Source organism: Ursus maritimus, unplaced genomic scaffold (assembly GCF_017311325.1).
Source record: "Ursus maritimus isolate PB19 unplaced genomic scaffold, ASM1731132v1 scaffold_5, whole genome shotgun sequence".
Lineage (NCBI taxonomy): Eukaryota > Metazoa > Chordata > Mammalia > Carnivora > Ursidae > Ursus > Ursus maritimus.
In genome coordinates this window covers 28,924,353-28,942,269 of record NW_024426663.1, presented here as the reverse complement: position 1 = coordinate 28,942,269, position 17,917 = coordinate 28,924,353, and the positions used below count along the sequence as shown (strand labels likewise).

Below are 17,917 nucleotides of genomic sequence, written 5' to 3'. Positions count from 1 at the left end.
CCCGCCACCTAAGAAGACTAATTCTAGTTTCTTTCCCCCAAATCTTAGGCACCTACCAAGTGAGAATTCTGAGATGCAGCTCTTCGTCGCTGCATCTGCTACGTGCTTTTCTGTTAGAGCAGAAAAATGAATGTGGGGAAGGGGATGCCCTCTCATTAAGTTCAGGGGTAGAACAACAAATTGTACAAAAATTCTTTATGCCTACCCATTTTTCTGTGACCTCATCCCTGGTGTTGGGGGCTGTTGAGGAAAAAAAAAATCAGAGGTGTATATTTTGCGCCCAAATGCCTTAAAGTTAAAAACAACAACAACAAAACATCCTTTTATCACCCACTAGCCACTAACATTAACTTGCGGATCTTGATTTCTGAATTCGTGTCACCCTCACCCCAGCCTAATTCATTTCCGGAGAAGTAGCCATTTTGCAGATTCCGGAGAATGGGAGCAGGGGCTGGACCCTGATACTAGATCTTCCCTCTTTCCCAAACCTCTGTGGAGCCAATCCGGATCAGTAACGCGAGACTGGTCTCCGTGATTTGTCAGTAACCTAGAGTCCAGGGACCGGAAGACGGGAGGCTGAGATTCCCAGGTGGGGTCGAGTGGGGTTTGTGTGTGCGGAACTCATTAGCAAGGTCAGGGCCCCACGGGACGTTATCTTTGGAATCAGGTGCGGAGCTTCCCCAGCTGCCGGAGCGTCTCCAGCCCCGTGCTGGAAGCGTGGTTAAATAGCTGCTCCCTCCCCAGTTGTGCAGCCTACGTTTCAGGCTGCCTTCCCAACCTGGGGAAATGGGGTCAGTGTGTGTCTTTCTTGCTCACAAAGTACCACCTCTTCCCCAAGTCACGTTCGATCACAGGGAGCCGATCTTAAATGGACAGTAATATAATTAAGTCCAGCCAAACGCATTCCTCATCAAGACGCGGAATCTCAGGCCCACGAAACGTAGGACGGGTCACCTCGGCTCTCCGCTCCCGGCTCCCTCCGCCCCTAATCCCCACTCGGTCGTAGCCAAAGCCCGGAACGCTGGATCCAGGCCCGGGAGAACGGGACAGCGAACGGGAGCGGCGCCGCCGGCCGGGAGCCCGTGGCACCGGGCATGCTCAGTGGCGCGGCCGGCTGGGTGGCCCCGAGAGCTGCACCCGGATCTGCTCGGCGGCGGCGGCGGCGACGTGAGCGCGCAGGGGGGCGGCGGCCTCGCCTCGTCTCCCTCTCTGCGCCTGGGTCCGGTGGGTGACGCCAAGCGCGAGAGAGATGTCGGATTTCGACAGTAACCCGTTTGCGGACCCGGATCTCAACAACCCTTTCAAGGTGAGCGTGTGGTCCCCAGCAGTTTCCCGTCGCCGCGACGCGTCGTTGTTTGTGAAAACGACAAGTTCCTTCGCGCCCACTGAGCCCGCCCTCGGCCCCTCAGCCGCCTAGACTGGGGCTCCGGGCCGCCGCACCCCATTTGGGGTCGCGCCACGGCCTCGCACCGCTCGTTTGGGGGTTGGAGTGAACGTCTCAGCTCCCTCTCCGCCGCCCCTCCGCACATCCTCCCGGCTGGGAGGATCGTGCCGTCGCCCGGGAGTGGGCCCGGGCGTCGGGAGGTTCCTGGCCCGTCTCTCGGGAGCGAGGAGAGTAGAGCTCAAGGCAGGTGGAGTTGTCACTTGACCGGAGAGTGTGGCCGGCCGGACCCGGGCGGGGGCCGGGAGGCGGCGGAGGGGATTGCCTTCGGGTGGGGTTGTCATGGGGACCCGCGGCGGCGACGAAGAGCTGCGTGGGGTGATGGCAGAGGTGTAGAAGAGAGGTGAGGGCACCGAGTACGCTGCAATAAAAAAAAAAAAAAAAAAAAAATTGTGTTTTTATTTTTTAAACTTGTGTTGCGCCCACATACCACCAGCGGCGCTATCCCCCCCCCAAATTTGGTTGAGGTTGAGAGTACTGATACCAAAGCAGAAGTGAAAAATAAATAAACACACCTGGAAAACAATAGTGCACGTGGACGACCATCTTCTTACCTAACTGCTATTAGTAAGGTGAATGACGGGATGTTTTCCAAGCTCCTACCTAGTGCGTCACCGGTTCTCTGGGCTGTGTGAGGATAGCATTTCCTACGTGAGCTTCTTTCCTTCTTGGAGTCAACCTTATCAACCCCAGCTTCGGAAGGGCTTGGCACAGAAAACGGGCGAATGAGGGAGGCTAAGATGTTTATGATCTGTGCTTAAACTAATGCAACATCTGAGTAAATACCTATTTAAAGAATAGTAGTCTAGGTTTCTTAAGGAGCTCAGTTGCTTACACGTGTAATTTGTTTCCAGGTGTTGGTCGAAGTTTATTAATTTTTTCTGGATATATGCAGTAGTAACTTTAATTTGTAGTCACACAAAATGAAAGAGTAACATTATTTTGTGGTCACACAGTGCCACTTCTGCCTTGAGTTTACAACTCATTATTCTGGCTTTGTCTCTTACTGTGAATCCTGGAAGGGGCTGGCACCTGTCTGGCTCAGTCCGTGGAGCATGCTGCTCTTGGGGTTGTGAATTCAAGACCCATGTTGGGTGTAGAAATAACTTAAAAATAAAATCTTAAAAAAAGAATCCTGGAAGGGGAAATAGCCCTTTTTAAAATTATTGGCCTTTTAATTTCATGGAGGATTATTATAATTAAATCCTGGTTATTGACAACCTGATTCACTGTGTAGGAATGTAGAGTAGACTCAGTCTACTATCACTTTGTTCCTAGTGTCCTATAAGAAAATACTGTGCAACCGGCCTGGAACTTTCAGGCTTTCATAGCTGATAGGGCTACTCTTTAAGGAAAGTACTCCGTTTAGTATTTGGTGTTCCATCATTCCATGTTGTGGAAAATCAGGTTATTCTTTAATCATAGACATTCTAAACAAACGTTTCATAACTTGCAAAATAGGTGTTATTTAAAAATATTTGGAAGGTATAATATTAAGGACCTGTTAGCTTTTCCTAATTCAGATAATTTGTTGATGTTGTTTATTCCGCATCTGACAGTTTGACTATTTTCTGTTTGGTCATTCCATTTCGTGGCTCATTTTATATAGCTGATTCCCTTCTTAGGGCAAGACGTGTTTTCTTCTTAACCTGGACTGCTCTTTTGTGACATCTCATGTTGCCATGACACTTTGCTATTCAGCCGTATGTATGGTCATTGTAGTAATTCTAAACCCAAAAGTGGTTTTATTTTTATTTTTAAATTTTTTTCCAAAAGTAGTTTTAAAGATTCATTTATTTTAAGAGAGGTGAGAGGGAAGCACGTGCGAGGGGCAGGGGCAGAGGGAGAGGTTTTTGGTGACTGTCGCAGCATTGCCTATCTGACCCTTTGTCTTTCCATTTGTGTCCACCTGCCCTGCTTCTTAAAGTGAAGCTTTACATCTGCTGATTCTTATTTCTTATGTGTGATTTTTTCAAATAGCATTTCTGGTCCTCTCTACTTAAATATAAAAGTTCCTGGCTTTATCTTTTTGTTAACTTATGATCATCTTTCTTTTCAGATCTGTTCTAATTTTCAGTATTGCAATATTAAAAAATTTCATATTTTCAAAATATGATATTTCACATTTTGCAACCATTGTAACTTCTTCTTGGTTAAAAGCTCTTTGATTTTTGGGGTGCTGAGTGGCTCAGTCACTTAAGAATCCGACTCTTCATTTCAGCTCAGGTCATGATCTCAGAGTTGGGAGATCGAGCCTGCTTAGGATTCTCTCTTCCTCTGTCCCTCCCCCCACTCCTCTCTGTCCCTCTCTGAAAAAAAAACAAAACAAAACCCCCCAAACCATAAAACAAAACCTATTAGATTTTTTTGAAGTTTTTAAATTCTAGTTAGTATATAGTGTCATATTAGTTTCATTAGAATTTCATGATTCATCACTTAAATACAACACCACAACTAGTGCCCTCTTTAATACCCATCACCCATTTAACCCATCCCCCTGCCCGCCTCCCCTCCAGCTAACCCTCAGTTTGTTTTCTAAAATTAAGACTCTGTTTTGCTGTTTGCCTCTTTTCCCCCATGTTAATCTGTTTCTTTCTTTCTTTTTTTTTTTTAAAGATTTTATTTATTTACTTAACAGAGAGAGACAGCCAGCGAGAGAGGGAACACAAGCAGGGGGAGTGGGAGAGAAAGAAGCCGGCTCCCATCGGAGGAGCCTGATGTGGGGCTCCGTCCCACAACGCCGGGATCACGCCCTGAGCCGAAGGCAGACGCTTAACGACTGAGCCACTCAGGCGCCCCTAATCTGTTTATTTCTTAAATTCCACATGAGTGAAAGCACATGGAATTTAACTTGTTTTGCTTAGCATAATATACTGTAGCTCCATCCACGTTGTTTCATTTTTTGATGTCTGAGTAATATTCCATTGTAGATATGCACCACAACTTCTTTATCCACTAGTCAGTGAACATTTGGGCACTTTCCATAATTTGGCTATTGTTGATAATGCTGATATAAACATCCGGGTGCATATGTTCCTTTGAATCAGTATTTTGGGGTTCCTTTGGGTAAATACCTAATAGTGCAATTGCTGGGTTGTAGGGTAGTTCTATTTTCAACTTTCTGAGGAATCCCCATACTGTTTTCCAGAGTGGCTGCACTAGTTTGCATTCCTACCAACAGTACTTTCTCTATATCCTTGCCAGCACTTGTTTCCTGTTAATTTTAATTTTGCCAGTTTTAGCCATTCTGCCTGGTGTGCAGTGATACGTCATAGTAGTTTTGATTTGAATTTCCCTGATGTTGAGTGATGGTGGGCATCTTTTCATGTGTCTGTTGGCCATCTGGATGTGTTCTTTGGAAAAATGTCTATTCATGGCTTCTGCCTGTTTCTTGGCTGGATTATTTGTTTTTTGGGTGTTGAGTTTGAGGAGTTCTTTATAGATTTGGGGCACTAACCCTTTATCAGTTATGTCATTTGTAAATATCTTCTCCCATCCTGAAGGTTGCCTTTTACTTTTGTTGATTGTTTCCTTTGCTGTGTAGCTTTTTATCTTTTTTTTTTTTTTTAAAGAGTTTTTATTTATTTGACAGAGATAGAGACAGCCAGCGAGAGAGGGAACACAGGGGGAGTGGGAGAGGAAGAAGCAGGCTTTCAGCGGAGGAGCCTGATGTGGGGCTCGATCCCAGAACGCCGGGATCACGCCCTGAGCCGAAGGCAGACGCTTAATGACTGAGCCACCCAGGCGCCCCTGGGAGCTTTTTATCTTGATGAAGTCCCAGTAGTTCATTTTTGCTTTTGTTTCTCTTGCCTCCAGAGATGTATCTGGTAAGAAGTTGTTACAGCCGATGTCAAAGAGGTTGCTGCCTGTGTTCTGTAGGATTTTGATGTTTCCTGTCTCACATTTAGATCTTTAATCCATTTTGAATTTATTTTTGAGTATGGTGTAATAAAGTGGTCCAGTTTCATTCTTTTGCATGTAACTGTTCAGTTTTCCCAACACCATTTGTTGAAGAGACTGTTTTCCATTGGGTATTTTTTCCTGTTTTGTCGATTAGTTGACTATAGAGTTGTGGGTCCATTTCTGGGTTCTCTATTCTGTTCCATTGATCTATGTGTCTGTTTTTGTGCCAATATCATACTGTCTTGATCACTACAGCTTTGCCATATAACTTGAAGTCTAGAATTGTGATGCTTTCAGCTTTACTTCTCTTTTTCAAGACTGCTTTGGCTATTTTGGGTATTTTGTGGTTCCATACAAATTTCAGGATTGTTAGTTCTAGCTCTGTGGAAAATGCTGGTGGTATTCTGATAGGGATTGCTTTGAATGTGTAGATAGCTTTGGGTATCATAGGCATTTTAACAGTAATTGTTCTTCCAATCCATAAGCATGGGATGTTTTTCCATTTCTTTGTGTCCTCTTCAATTTTCTTCATAAGTATTCCATAGTTTTCAGAGTACAGATCTTTTACCTCTTTGGTTAGGTTTATTCCTAGGTGTCTTAGGGTTTTTTTGTGCAATTGTAAGTGGGATTGATTCACTGATTTCTTTTTTTTTTTTTTTTGCTGCTTCATTATTGGTGTATAGAAATGGCACAGTTCTCTGTAAGTTGATTTTGTATCCTGCAACTTTAGTGAATTTGTGTATCAATTATAGCAATTTTTTTGGTAGAGTCTTTTGGATTTCCTGTTGGGTATCACGTTTTCTGTTAATGGTGAAAATTTGATTTCTTCCTTGCTGATTTGGATGCCTTTTATTTCTTTTTGTTGTCTGATTGCTGAGGCTAGGCCTTCCAGTATTATGTTAAATGACAATGGTAAGAGTGGACATCCCTGTCTTGTTCCTGACCATAGAGGAAAAGCAGTCAGTCTTTGCCCATTGAGGATGATATTCGCTGTAGGTCTTTTGTATGTGGCCTTTATGATGTTGAGGTATGTTCCATCTATCCGTACTTTGTTGAGAGTTTTTCTCAGGAAAGGATACTGTATTTTGTCAAATGTTTTTTCTGCACCTATTCACAGGATCATATGGTTCTTACTCTTTGTTTTATTACTTCGGTGTATCCCATTGATTGATTTGTGATCATCCAAGCACCCTTGCAGCCCAGGAATAAATCCCATCTGATTGTGATGGATGACTCTTTTAATGTACCATTGGATTCAGTTTGCTAGTATTTTGTTGAGAATTTTTGCATTCATGTTCATCAGTGATACTGGCCTGTAATTCTCTTTTTTAGTTGTCTGGTTTTGGAATCAAGGTGATGCTGGCCTCGTAGAATGAGTTTGGAAATTTTGCTTCCATCTCTATTACCGGGAACAGTTTGAGAAGAATAAGTATTAACTCTTCTTTAAGTGTTTGCTAGAATTCCCTAGGAAGATGTCTGGTCCTGGACTTTTGTTTGTTGGGGGACTTTGATTACTGATTCAATTTCTTTGCTGGTTATTGGTCTGCTTAATTTTTCTATTTCTTCCTGGTTCAGTTTATATGTTTCTAGGAATTTATCCATTTCTACCAGTTTGCCCAGTTTATTGGCATATAATTTTTCATACTACTCTCATAATTGTTTTATTTCTGTGGTGTTGGTTGTGATCTCTCTCATTTGTGGGTTTTTTTTTTTTTTTTTTTTGAGGATTTTATTATTTTAGAGTGAGCGTGAGCAGGGGGAGGAACGGAGGGACAGAGGGAGAGGGAGAGAGAGAATCTCAAGCAGACTCCAGGCTGAGCACAGAGCTAGACATGGGGCTCGGTCCCATGACCCTGAGATCATGACCTGAGCTAAAATCGAGGTCGGATGCTTAACCGACTGAGCCACCTGGGTGCCCCATCGTGATTTTATTTATTTGGGTCCTTTCTCTTTTCTTTTTGATAAGTCTGGCAAGGGGGTTATCAATTTTATTCTTTCTAAGAACCAGCTCCTGGTTTCATTGATCTGTTTTTTTATTCTTTTGTTTATTTCTATATCATTTATTTCTGCTCTAATCTTTATTCCCTTTTTCTGCTGGTTTTAGGCTTCATTTCTTTTTCTAGTCCCTGTAGGTGGAAGGTTAGGTTGTATATTTGAGATTTTTCTTGCTTCTTGAGGTTGGCCTGTATTGCTATATAATTCTCTCTTATGACTGCTTTTGTTGCATCCCAAAGATTTTGGACTATCATGTTTTCATTTTCATTTGTTTCCATGTATTTTTTTTTTTATTCTTTAATTTCCTGGTTGACCCATTCATTCTTTAGTAGGATGTTCTTTAACTCCATGTATTGGTGATCTTGCCAAATTTTTTCTTGTGGTTGATGTCAAGTTTCATAGCACTGTGGTTGGAAAATATGCATGGTATGATCTCAGTCTTTCTGTATTTGTTGAGGCCTGATTTGTGACCCAGTATGTGATCTCTTCTGGAGAATGTCCCATGTGCACTTAGAATGTGTATTCTGCTTTAAGATGAAATGTTCTGAATATATCTGTTAAGTCCATCTGGTCCCGTGTATCATTCAAAGCCATTGTTTCCTTGTTGATTTTCTGCTTAGATGACCTGTTCATTGCTGTAAATGGGGTGTTAAAATCCTCCACTATTATCATTATCAATGAGTTCCTTTATGTTTGTTATTAATTGTTTTATATATTTGGGTGTTCCCAAGTTGGGCACATAAACATTTATAATTGTTAGATCTTCTTGTTGGATAGACCCCTTTGTTATGATATGGTGCCCTTCTTCATCTCTTGTTACAGTCTTTGGTTTAAAATCTAATTTGTCTGATATAAAGATGGATACTCCAGCTTTCTTTTGACATCCATTAGCATGATAAATGGTTCTCCATCAACTCGCTTTCAATCTGCAGGTGTCTTTAGGTCTAAAATGAGTCTCTTGTAGGCAGCATATAGTCGGGTCTTATTTTTTAATCCATTCTGATAACCTTTGTCTTTTGATTGGAGCATTTAGTCCATTTACATTCAGTGATTATTGATAAGAATTTAGTGCCATTGTATTACCTGTTAAGTTGTTTCTGGAGATTTTCTGCGTACCTTTCTAGTCTTTGTTGTTTTTGGTCTTTCTCTCCCACTCAGAGAGTTCCCTTTAACATTTCTTGTAGGACTGATTTAGTGGTCATGAACTCTTTTAGTTTTTGTTTGTCTGGGAAACCCTTTATCTCTTTCTATTTTGAATGACAGCCTTGCTAGATAGAGTATTTTGACTGCATATTTTGCCATTCACGTTGAATGTATCCTACCACTTTCTTCTGGCCTGCCGAGTTTCTGTGGAGAGATCTGCTGCTAACCTTATCTGTCCTCTCTTGTCAGGGATTTTTTTTCTCTTACTGATTTTAGGATTTTTTTCTTCATTTCTGTATTTTGCAAATTTAACCAATTTGTCTTGGTGTTGGCCTGCTTTTGTTGATTTTGATGGGAGTTCTCTCTGCCTTCTGGATTTGAATGTCTGTTTCCTTCCCCAGATTAGAGAAGTTTTCAGCTTTAATTTCCTCAATTAAACCTTCTACCCCATTTTCCCTCTCTTCTTCTGGGACTCCTATGATATGAATAGTACTATGCTTTATGGAGTCTCTAAGTTCCCTAAGTCTGCATTCACGATCTAATATTTTTCTTTTCTTTTCAGCTTCATATTTTCCGTAATTTTATGTTCTGTATCACTTCTTCATTCCTCTGCTTCTTCCATCCTTTGCATCCTTCCATCCATTACATCCATTTGGTTTCATATCTCAGTTATAGTGTTTTTTAGTTCAGCCTGACTAGTTTTTAGGTCTTTGGTTTCTACAGTAAGGGACTCCCTGGTGTCTTCTATGCTTTTTTTCAAGCCCACCTGGTATCCTTAGAATTGTTGCTTTAATTCTGGATCGAGGAGCACCTGGGTGGCTCAGTTGGTTAAGCAGCTGACTTCAGCTCAGGTCATGATTTCAGGGTACGGGGATCAAGCCCTGTGTTGGGCTCTGTGCTCAGCAGGTGGCGTGGGGGTTGTCTGCTTCTGCCTCTGCCTCTTCCCCCAACTTGTGCTTACGCACTTTCTCTCTCTCAAATAAATTAAATCTTTAAAAAAATAAATTCTGGATTAGGCATATTCTTATGTCTGTTTCAAGTAGATACCTGGCCGTGACCTTTTCTTGTTCTATGGGAGGAACTCCTTTGTCTTGGCATTTTCTTCTTCATCTTCTTCTGTGTGTTAGGAAAGCCTATTATGTTTCCTGTTTCAGAGAGTATTGACTTTATAAAGAAGAGGTCATATACTGTTCAGGGCTTGGCGCTTTAGGAATTGTCTCTGCCGTATGCTTTGTGCACTGTGCTGCTGTGTTTTGCTTGCTCTTTCCCTGAGGTCAGTCCTCTGCAGAGTTTCTCCTTGCCTGCAGTGGCGAGTGTTTGGATGTTGGCCAGAATGTGGTGAGTTTTAACTAGGTGTGCCCTGGTCTGCTTGTTAAAAGAGACCTGATGCTATTTCCACTGAAGAGCTGAAGCTTTGCAGAACTCTGTGGTCAGTAGGTATGGTGTGTGTGGGGGGGGGAGGGGGGGTTGTGCTGGTCTTCTGGGGGAGCGACCTGCCGTGTTAGTTCTCACACTCGCCCGAGAAAAGCAGCACCTGCCCCGCTCACAGGGCAGGGCTTGGTTTATGCCACTGTTGACACTGTGCTGCTCATTGAAGTTAGTTTATGCTGGGGGTTGGGGGAGAGTAATGGCGCCTGCCAACTTGTTTTTCCCCAGAGAGGCAAGCCACCTCTTTTAGATGTGTTCCAAGAAGGGGGAATCATCTCTCTCAGTATGTCCTAGGGGATCTTCAGATCATGCTGTCTGCCCTGGGCTGTCTGTACTCCTTCTTCACAGGAGCACTGCATCACCTGCTAGGCTCCACACCCGCCATGCCATGGACTCTAAAATTCTAGTGTTTGAGCCCTGTGGTTGTAAAAACTCACAAAAATCAGTCCTTCTCGTTTTCCCAGTCAGTGGCTTTGGGGAAATGTCGTCTTTGTGTGATCCCCTGTGCGCTCTTCTCTCTCTCTCTCTGTCACCTCTCTCCATGACCAGGGTTTCCTCTGCTCCGAGGCACCCATGATCCTCTTCTTCCCCAAATCATGTCTCCACATCTCCTACCTTCCATGATGTGGCCTTTTATCTCCCTCTATCTATGCAATTTATTCTGTTCTTAGAATGATTTCTTGGGTGTTCAGAATGATTCAATATTTATCTAGCTGAGTTCCAGGGAGCAGGCAAGCCTGGGGTCCTCTTCCTACTCTGCCATCTTAGCTTCTCTGGACTTTACCATTTTTAATGAATGATCATATTACCAGTTTATTATAAAGCTACAATTCAGGAATGGCCCAGCAGAGGAGATGCCTAGGGCAAGGCCTGAGAGGTGAACATCTGGCCTTCCGGCGTGCCTGTCTCCCAGTACCTCCACAAGTTCAACCCAGAAGCTCTCCAAACCCCATCTCATAGGGTAGGCGGAATGAACTAAATGGTCAAAAACTATTTGATTTCTATTGCTTTTTCAGTTCTTCCACATTTCTTTTCCTTCACTTTTATATTAGGAACACTTCTGCCAGCATCTTCATTTGAACTGTCATGAAAATAATTTCTGAGGATAATCTCCTTAGATAATGTAACTGTAATGGGTTACTTGTTTTTATTAGCTGTTGTAAAATAATTGGCAGGATTCAGTTCTTTTTTTTTTTCTTTTTTGAGCTCCTTGATTCTCGTGGTTGTGATAGGCTAAATGAAAGAATTGATGGGATTTGAATAGTTTTTATTGTGTATCAAGAAAGTTGGAGTAACTGAAAATATGTAGTAATCTGGAAAATAGATTATTATGTGAATGTTCCTGAGAATCCACTCATGAGTTGTTATAATGTGACTTTAAAACTGGAGAGGAAAAAATCGTTTCCACATAGTCAACATTTTTTAGTTATGTCCCTTGTTCTGTTCACTTATTTATTCAATAGATATTGAAGAAATATATATCCTTAATGTTATTAATCTAACATGTAGACAAAAATGCTTAGAAAGTAAAATAAAAGTAAAATAACCACAGACCTTAGTAATACAATATGGCTGTTATAAGTTAGTGTAAATGTTTGAGTAAGTGCCAGAATGAGTGAAGTTTATTCAAAGGAGAGAAAAATTAATAAGTGGTAAGAAAACCTTCATATCTTTTAATATGTTTTAACATATTAATATGCTTATTAGATTGGAAAATTCATTTTGGAAATAACATTTTATGTAGTTTTAAAAAATGAAATCAAATTTTAATAGCTGGAAAAGGAAAATCTTATGATGGATTTATTCAGATCTCATTCTATGGATGAAAAACCCAGATATAGGATGATTGCCAAATGTGAACTATCTTAATTTCTTCTTGATTAAAACTATTTGATTTTCATTGCTAACTTGCTCATTATCTTATACCCAGGTGTAGGTGGTTTAGAATTGGCACTAGAATTTAAATCTTATTCCTAGTCTGTTGCTGATGGCACTCTATTTGCTTGTTGATTGCATTTCTGACACCAAATTCTTGTTTTGCATTGGGACTTTGGACTTGAGGCTCTCATGAAGAGACAGCAGAGAGTAGTAGTTAAGGTTTCTGCTCAAGAGTTTAAGAAAAACCCTGAATTTGATCCTGGCTTTGTCACTAACTACCTGTAAGACCTTGGAATGTTACTTAGCCTCTCCATATGTCTGTTTACCCTTCTGTAAAATAAGATTGTAGGACCTTCTCCATAGGGTTGTTAATCGGATTAGATGAACATATATTTAGCTTGTCATAAGTGTTCAATGCGTGGTGGCTTTAATTAGATTATAATAAGTAGTATTAATAGTAATTCAAGAAATTGTAGTTAATTACAGTTAACCATATTCTTAGTTTATTAATTTGGTGAGGTTCATGGCTTTTTAAAAAAAATTGATGTATAGTTGACACACAATGTTACATTAGTTTCAGGTGTACAAATAGTGATTCCACAAATCTATGTTATACTATGCTCATTGCAAGTGTAAGATACCATCTTTCACCTTTCAACACTATTATAATATGATTGATTACATTCCCTATGCTTACTTCCCCAAGACTTACTCATTTCATAACAGTTCATGTTCCTTTAGACTCTTCGAGGGTGCTAGTATCTGTTGGGTAGGTCATAGTTGAGGAATCAAGGCCAAACATAAGTGGTTTGCCCTAGATCACCCTGCTAGAGCTGACCCAGGTTGTTTGAATTTTAGTGCTTTGTCACTACAAAGCCTTCCTCCCTAATAAAAGAACTCTGTTCTTTTATTTTGGGACTCAAAAATTCTCTTTTAAAAATAATCTCTTAAAAATGGGCTACAATTCACCATTCTGATTTATGATATTTAAGTTACAGTAATACCAGTGGTATCCTGAGGGTTTAGTTGGAGTTGAAAATTGAAAACCTCATCATTAAAAATGACCCATTATTCAAGACTGTTATCTATTTTGTTTTCATTTTCCGTTAGTTGATGTCACTCTTGCCTTATCCATTTAAAATTTGTGACTGGAGATTGGACAGCACTAGGAAAGAATTTTGAGGATTTCTTCTGTGATAGTCTAACATTGCAAACTTTATCTTTGAACATTTATCGGGGGCATAGTAGTAGCATTTTGTGGTCTGGTATTTTATGGTCATGTCAACTGCATAAGTTCATACTCTGTTTTCCTCATGTTGATATTTTTAAAAAGCATGTATTGAGCTGCTGGTTATATTTCATCAAATTAAGATGCATCATTATTTTATTTATCATTTGTCTCAGTTACCTAATGATGTCTAACAAATAATCTCAAAATTTAGTGGCTTAAAACAACAATTTGCTCACTATTTCTGTTATTTGAGCTGGACTAAGTTTGGTAGTTTGTTTTTGAATATTATTGCCTGGAATCACTTACGTCTCTTCAATTATCTGACAGCTTGACTGCACTGGATAGTTTAAGATGTCCTCAACTCAAGTATCTGGCAATTATCTGGGGCTGTCATTGGGGGCAGCAGTTGGTTCTCTTCCGCATGGCTTTTCTACTAAGAATAGCATGTTCTAAGAGGTCAAGAGGGGAAGCTAAAGGCTTCTTGAGTCATTTCTTTTCTGCTACATTCTGTTAGTCAAAGAAGGCACAAAGCCAGACCATATTCAAAAAGGAGTGGAAAGGATTAGATTGTATTCCTTGATGGGAGGAGCTATGTTCTTCCTGATACAAACCTAGGAGCTGAAGAGATATACCCAGCATAAAAGGGCGACACAAGTACAGGATAACCCCAATAGACATTCCCATTCAAGTAGGGGAGGAATGGGAGACAGGTAGCAGTTGCTGGTCTGTGGCAAGTCTGAAATCCAGCCAGGCCCATTTGTCAGGGTCTTCTATCTGGGTTAGTGAATGGTCCTTGAATAGGACCCAGTTCTGCTACTTGGAAGTCTTTCCCTAATCTATTATTTTCTTCTGGTTTTGCTTCCACCCTCTGACAAGTCCTTTTTTTTACTATAAGAAATGTTTACAGCTGAGTAGCATTTTCAGTGTGCTTCATACCCACTTAAAGTTGGGAGTCCAGAAGCTTCTTTTCATTTTGAAATATCTCTGTTCCTCTTAGTCCAGTCTGGTCCATTTCTCTTAACAGTTTTTTATTAATTTTATCAGGGTTCAAACTATCCCTTAAAACACATCTGTAATTGATTTTGAGACTGTCTTTTTTACTTAAGGTAGAGTGTCAGGGTGCTCTGCATCTGTACTATTAAGATACGTAGAAACGGTTTTGTCCAGCTTGAGCATCTTCTGTGGCTACCGAAGGCTCTCCGGCAGGTACAGCGGGAGCCTGTTAGTGTACTGGAGTACCTCTTAGAGGTGCTACATGGCAGAAGTAGTATTTGAACATGATTTTATTTTGGTATCATGACTTTAACAATAATCACAATTGAGATGGTGATGGTGAAAATTTTGAAAGTAAACTATTCTTTTGCTGATATTAAAGATTTTTTGGCATACAATTAATATTTAGTAGTGCTGAAATACAGATCCAGGAAATTTATAGGATATTTTCTTAATATGAATCACTGGAGTGATATAGTTCCTGGAAAATTTTTATTGGATTAATGAAATTAGTGATGAATTCCTAAAGATGAATCTATAGTATTCTCTTCTTGTCCAACCCACAGGTATTGTCTTCAATTCCAAGTGTGTATTTAAAGAGGAGTTTGAACAAAACAGGATGTGACCTAAGAAGTGAGAATGACCATGGGTCTAGAATCAGGTCTAGGAAGAATAATTTAAGCTTAAATTACTCAATAGGTTTAGTCTAGAGGAGGCTAAAGGGAAGTATGAGATATTCAGATACTGGAAGGCTTCTTGCTGGGGTGAATAAACCTGTTTTTGCTTCAGAAAAAAAAAATTAAGGCTAATTGGCAGAGTTTACATGAAGGTAGATTTTTGTCCTAAAGTTTTTTAAAAAAAAGATTTTATTTATTTGAGAGGGAGAGTGAGCGAGCAAGAGAGAGAAGGAGCAGGGGGAGGGGCAGAAGGAAAGGGAGAAGCAGACCCCCTCCCCCCACTGAGCAGCCCCCCTCCCCCGAAGTGGGGCTTTATCCTGAGACTCGGGGATCACGACCTGAGCGGAAGGCAGATGTTTAACCGACTGAGCCACCTAGGTGCCCCTAACATAAAGATTTTTAAAGATCTATTAGAATAGCCTGATGATGCTTTTTTTCTGGTATGGAGTTCCCCCCAGTTGAAGAAATTCAAACAATTTGGATGATGTACCAGAGATGCTAAAGTTGAGGTATTTGTGTCTCAAGTTTTTTTCTACTTTGAAACCATATAATTGTTGCATTTTTCTACTTGTATGGACCATTTTGTGAATGCATAATCTCTCTCCTGTTGTAATCTATTAGATATTGGGATTGCATCTGATCATATAAACTAGAGAGGAGGCTGTGTATTTTAAGAGCCTGCTAGGCTCTGAGCCTCAAAGTCTGCTGAGGAAGCAGCCCTTAGTGATTGCTTACGTGATAGGTGATCATGTCCTCTGTCGTATGACCCTTACCATGCTGTCCTTACTTGACTAATCTTAGTAAAGTCACTTGGCCCAAGGAAAGCCATTCTCTGAGATGATCGGGAGCAGCTAAGATTGCTTGGTGCAAAATTTTGCTCCAAAAGTAACAGTGGTAGTTAAGTGAGCTATCTTTCTTAGGAACTTGAACTGAAAACACAGAGAAAAAGTCCTGTAGTTATGGTGGGAATAACCATGGAAAGATAAGAGGAAAGAGCCAAATTATCTAATCATAAAACACTGGATTAGTAATTGACCAGGGCTTTTGAGGGTCATTTTCTGTAATTCTTTTCTATTAAGAGCTGCTCTTGAACTACAAGAGATGTTGCCACATTTTGAAGAATTCTGGTCTTTGAAACCTGGTACCCTTTTTTCTGTATGTATCTTTAAAATATCCTCCCTTCCCCCAGCATTTGAGGTGACTTGAGTCTGTTTCTTTCAACCAGAATTGCCAAAAGGTAATTGTGATGTAACATTTCCTTGACAAAACCATGGTAGAATTAAACCTGTATTTAGATCAAATACAGGTCTAAATGAAATAGTACAGGTCTACATGATATAATTAAACCTGTGTTTAGTTTTTGGTGATATAGTAATGAAAATCCAAACACAAGGAAATTTTTTTAAATGTTTTTTTATTATATTATGTTACTAACCATACAGTATATCTCTGGTTTCTGATGTAAAGTTCGATGATTCATTAGTTGCGTATAACACCCAGTGCACCATGCAATACGTGCCCTCCTTACTACCCATCACCAGTCTATCCCATTCCCCCACCCCCTCCCCTCTGAAGCCCTCAGTTTGTTTCTCAGAGTCCATAGTCTCTCATGCTTCATTCCCCCTTCTGATTACCCCCCCCTTTCTTTATCCCTTTCTTCCCCTACCGATCTTCCTAGTTCTTATGTTCCATAGATGAGAGAAATCATATGGTAATTGTCTTTCTCTGCTTGACTGATTTCACTCAGCATTATCTCCTCCAGTGCTGTCCATGTTGCAGCAAATGTAGAGAACTCGTTCTTTCTGATAGCTGAGTAATATTCCATTGTATATATGGACCACAACTTCTTAATCCAGTCATCTGTTGAAGGGCATCTTGGTTCCTTCCACGATTTAGCTATTGTGGACAATGTTGCTATGAACATTGGGGTGCATATGGCCCTTCTCTTCACTACGTCTGTATCTTCGGGGTAAATACCCAGTAGTGCAATGGCTGGGTCATAGGGTAGCTCAATTTTTAACTTTTTAAGGGACCTCCACACTGTTTTCCAGAGTGGCTGTACCAACTTGCATTCCCACCAACAGTGTAAGAGGAATCCCCTTTCTCCACATCCTCTCCAGCAATTGTTGTTTCCTGCCTTGTCAATTTTTGCCATTCTAACTGGCGTAAGGTTAGGTATCTCAATGTGGTTTTGATTTGAATTTCCCTGATGGCTAATGATTTTGAACATTATTTCTGTGTTCTTAACCTGGTATTAGGGGCATTAGAGAAAGGAGTAAATGAAGTTTGCAGAGGTTTGTCCTCACTTCTTGAGTGAGGGAGGTAAAAGGGTGGCTCTGGAACCAGGCTGTCGCGGTTTGCTTCTCTACCTCTTACTTGAATGACCTTAGGCAAATTAGTGAATTTTTCTGCCTTCAATATTTGTTGTTTTTTAAATATTTCTTATAGGAATATTTCTTTTGAATCAAGGCAAAGATGGGATGCTCTTAAAATAACAGAGGAAATAATGGTGCAAGATTATCTTTGGTTACAACGTGTGATTATTCTTCTTTTATTTTATCCCTAAATTGCCTATATTTTCTCAGACGAATTTTTATTAACTTTTAAACTTTTTGGTTTTAACAGAAATAGTAACAAAAACAAAACATACAAATTACTGGTTGTATTACAAAGCTTAGGCATTTTAGAGGCTGTTACAGATCAGAACGTGAACTGAGGGCAATAAGGAAAGATTGTATTTTTATGACTTAAGTTTTGTTTAAATGTTGGAAAGTTGTGCACTTGGTTGTTTAATGATTTTTGGAGACGACATCTGTTTTTTTTTTTGTTTGTTTTTTGTGTTTTTTTTTTGTTTTGTTACATTAGGGCCTCATAGTTTTGAAAATTTGTGATTCCTTTTTGAAGACCTGGGAAGCTAGCAGGAGATGAATCCCTGGTGTCATAATTGGAACTCCGAACATTTTCCTCCCGTGGGTATATCGTACGGAATGTCTGGCTTCAGTGGTGCTTTGATTTTAAGTACCGGCCGGGGGACTTTAACCACTGACTTAACAAGAGTAGTTTATTTAGCCAGATTTTGTTTCATAAGATAGTGTTCTCTATGAAGTATACATTTATTCTCAGGTGGAAAGACTACATTTAAAAGTTCACTCTCCGTAATATGACAAAAAAAACCTAAGACCTTTTAAAATTTGTTCATAGGTCTTTGGTTGTCATATTTAGTGGTAA

The 17,917-nt window shown here is 40.4% G+C and overlaps 1 protein-coding gene across 3 annotated transcripts in view; it reads left to right on the top strand.

Annotated features, from left to right (window-relative positions):
- Nucleotides 1-546: 546 nt before the first annotated feature.
- The window catches only part of SCAMP1 (secretory carrier membrane protein 1), a 139,677-nt gene continuing 122,306 nt past the window's right edge, over nucleotides 547-17,917 (top strand). The window contains exon 1 of one of the 3 annotated variants that reach the window (XM_040622151.1): nucleotides 547-1,306. In XM_040622151.1, coding sequence (XP_040478085.1) covers nucleotides 1,250-1,306 — 57 coding nt within the window. In that variant the 5' untranslated portion in view covers nucleotides 547-1,249. The remainder of the gene's footprint in view (nucleotides 1,307-17,917) is intronic. The other 2 variants (XM_040622152.1, XM_040622150.1) reach the window with 2 other exon arrangements.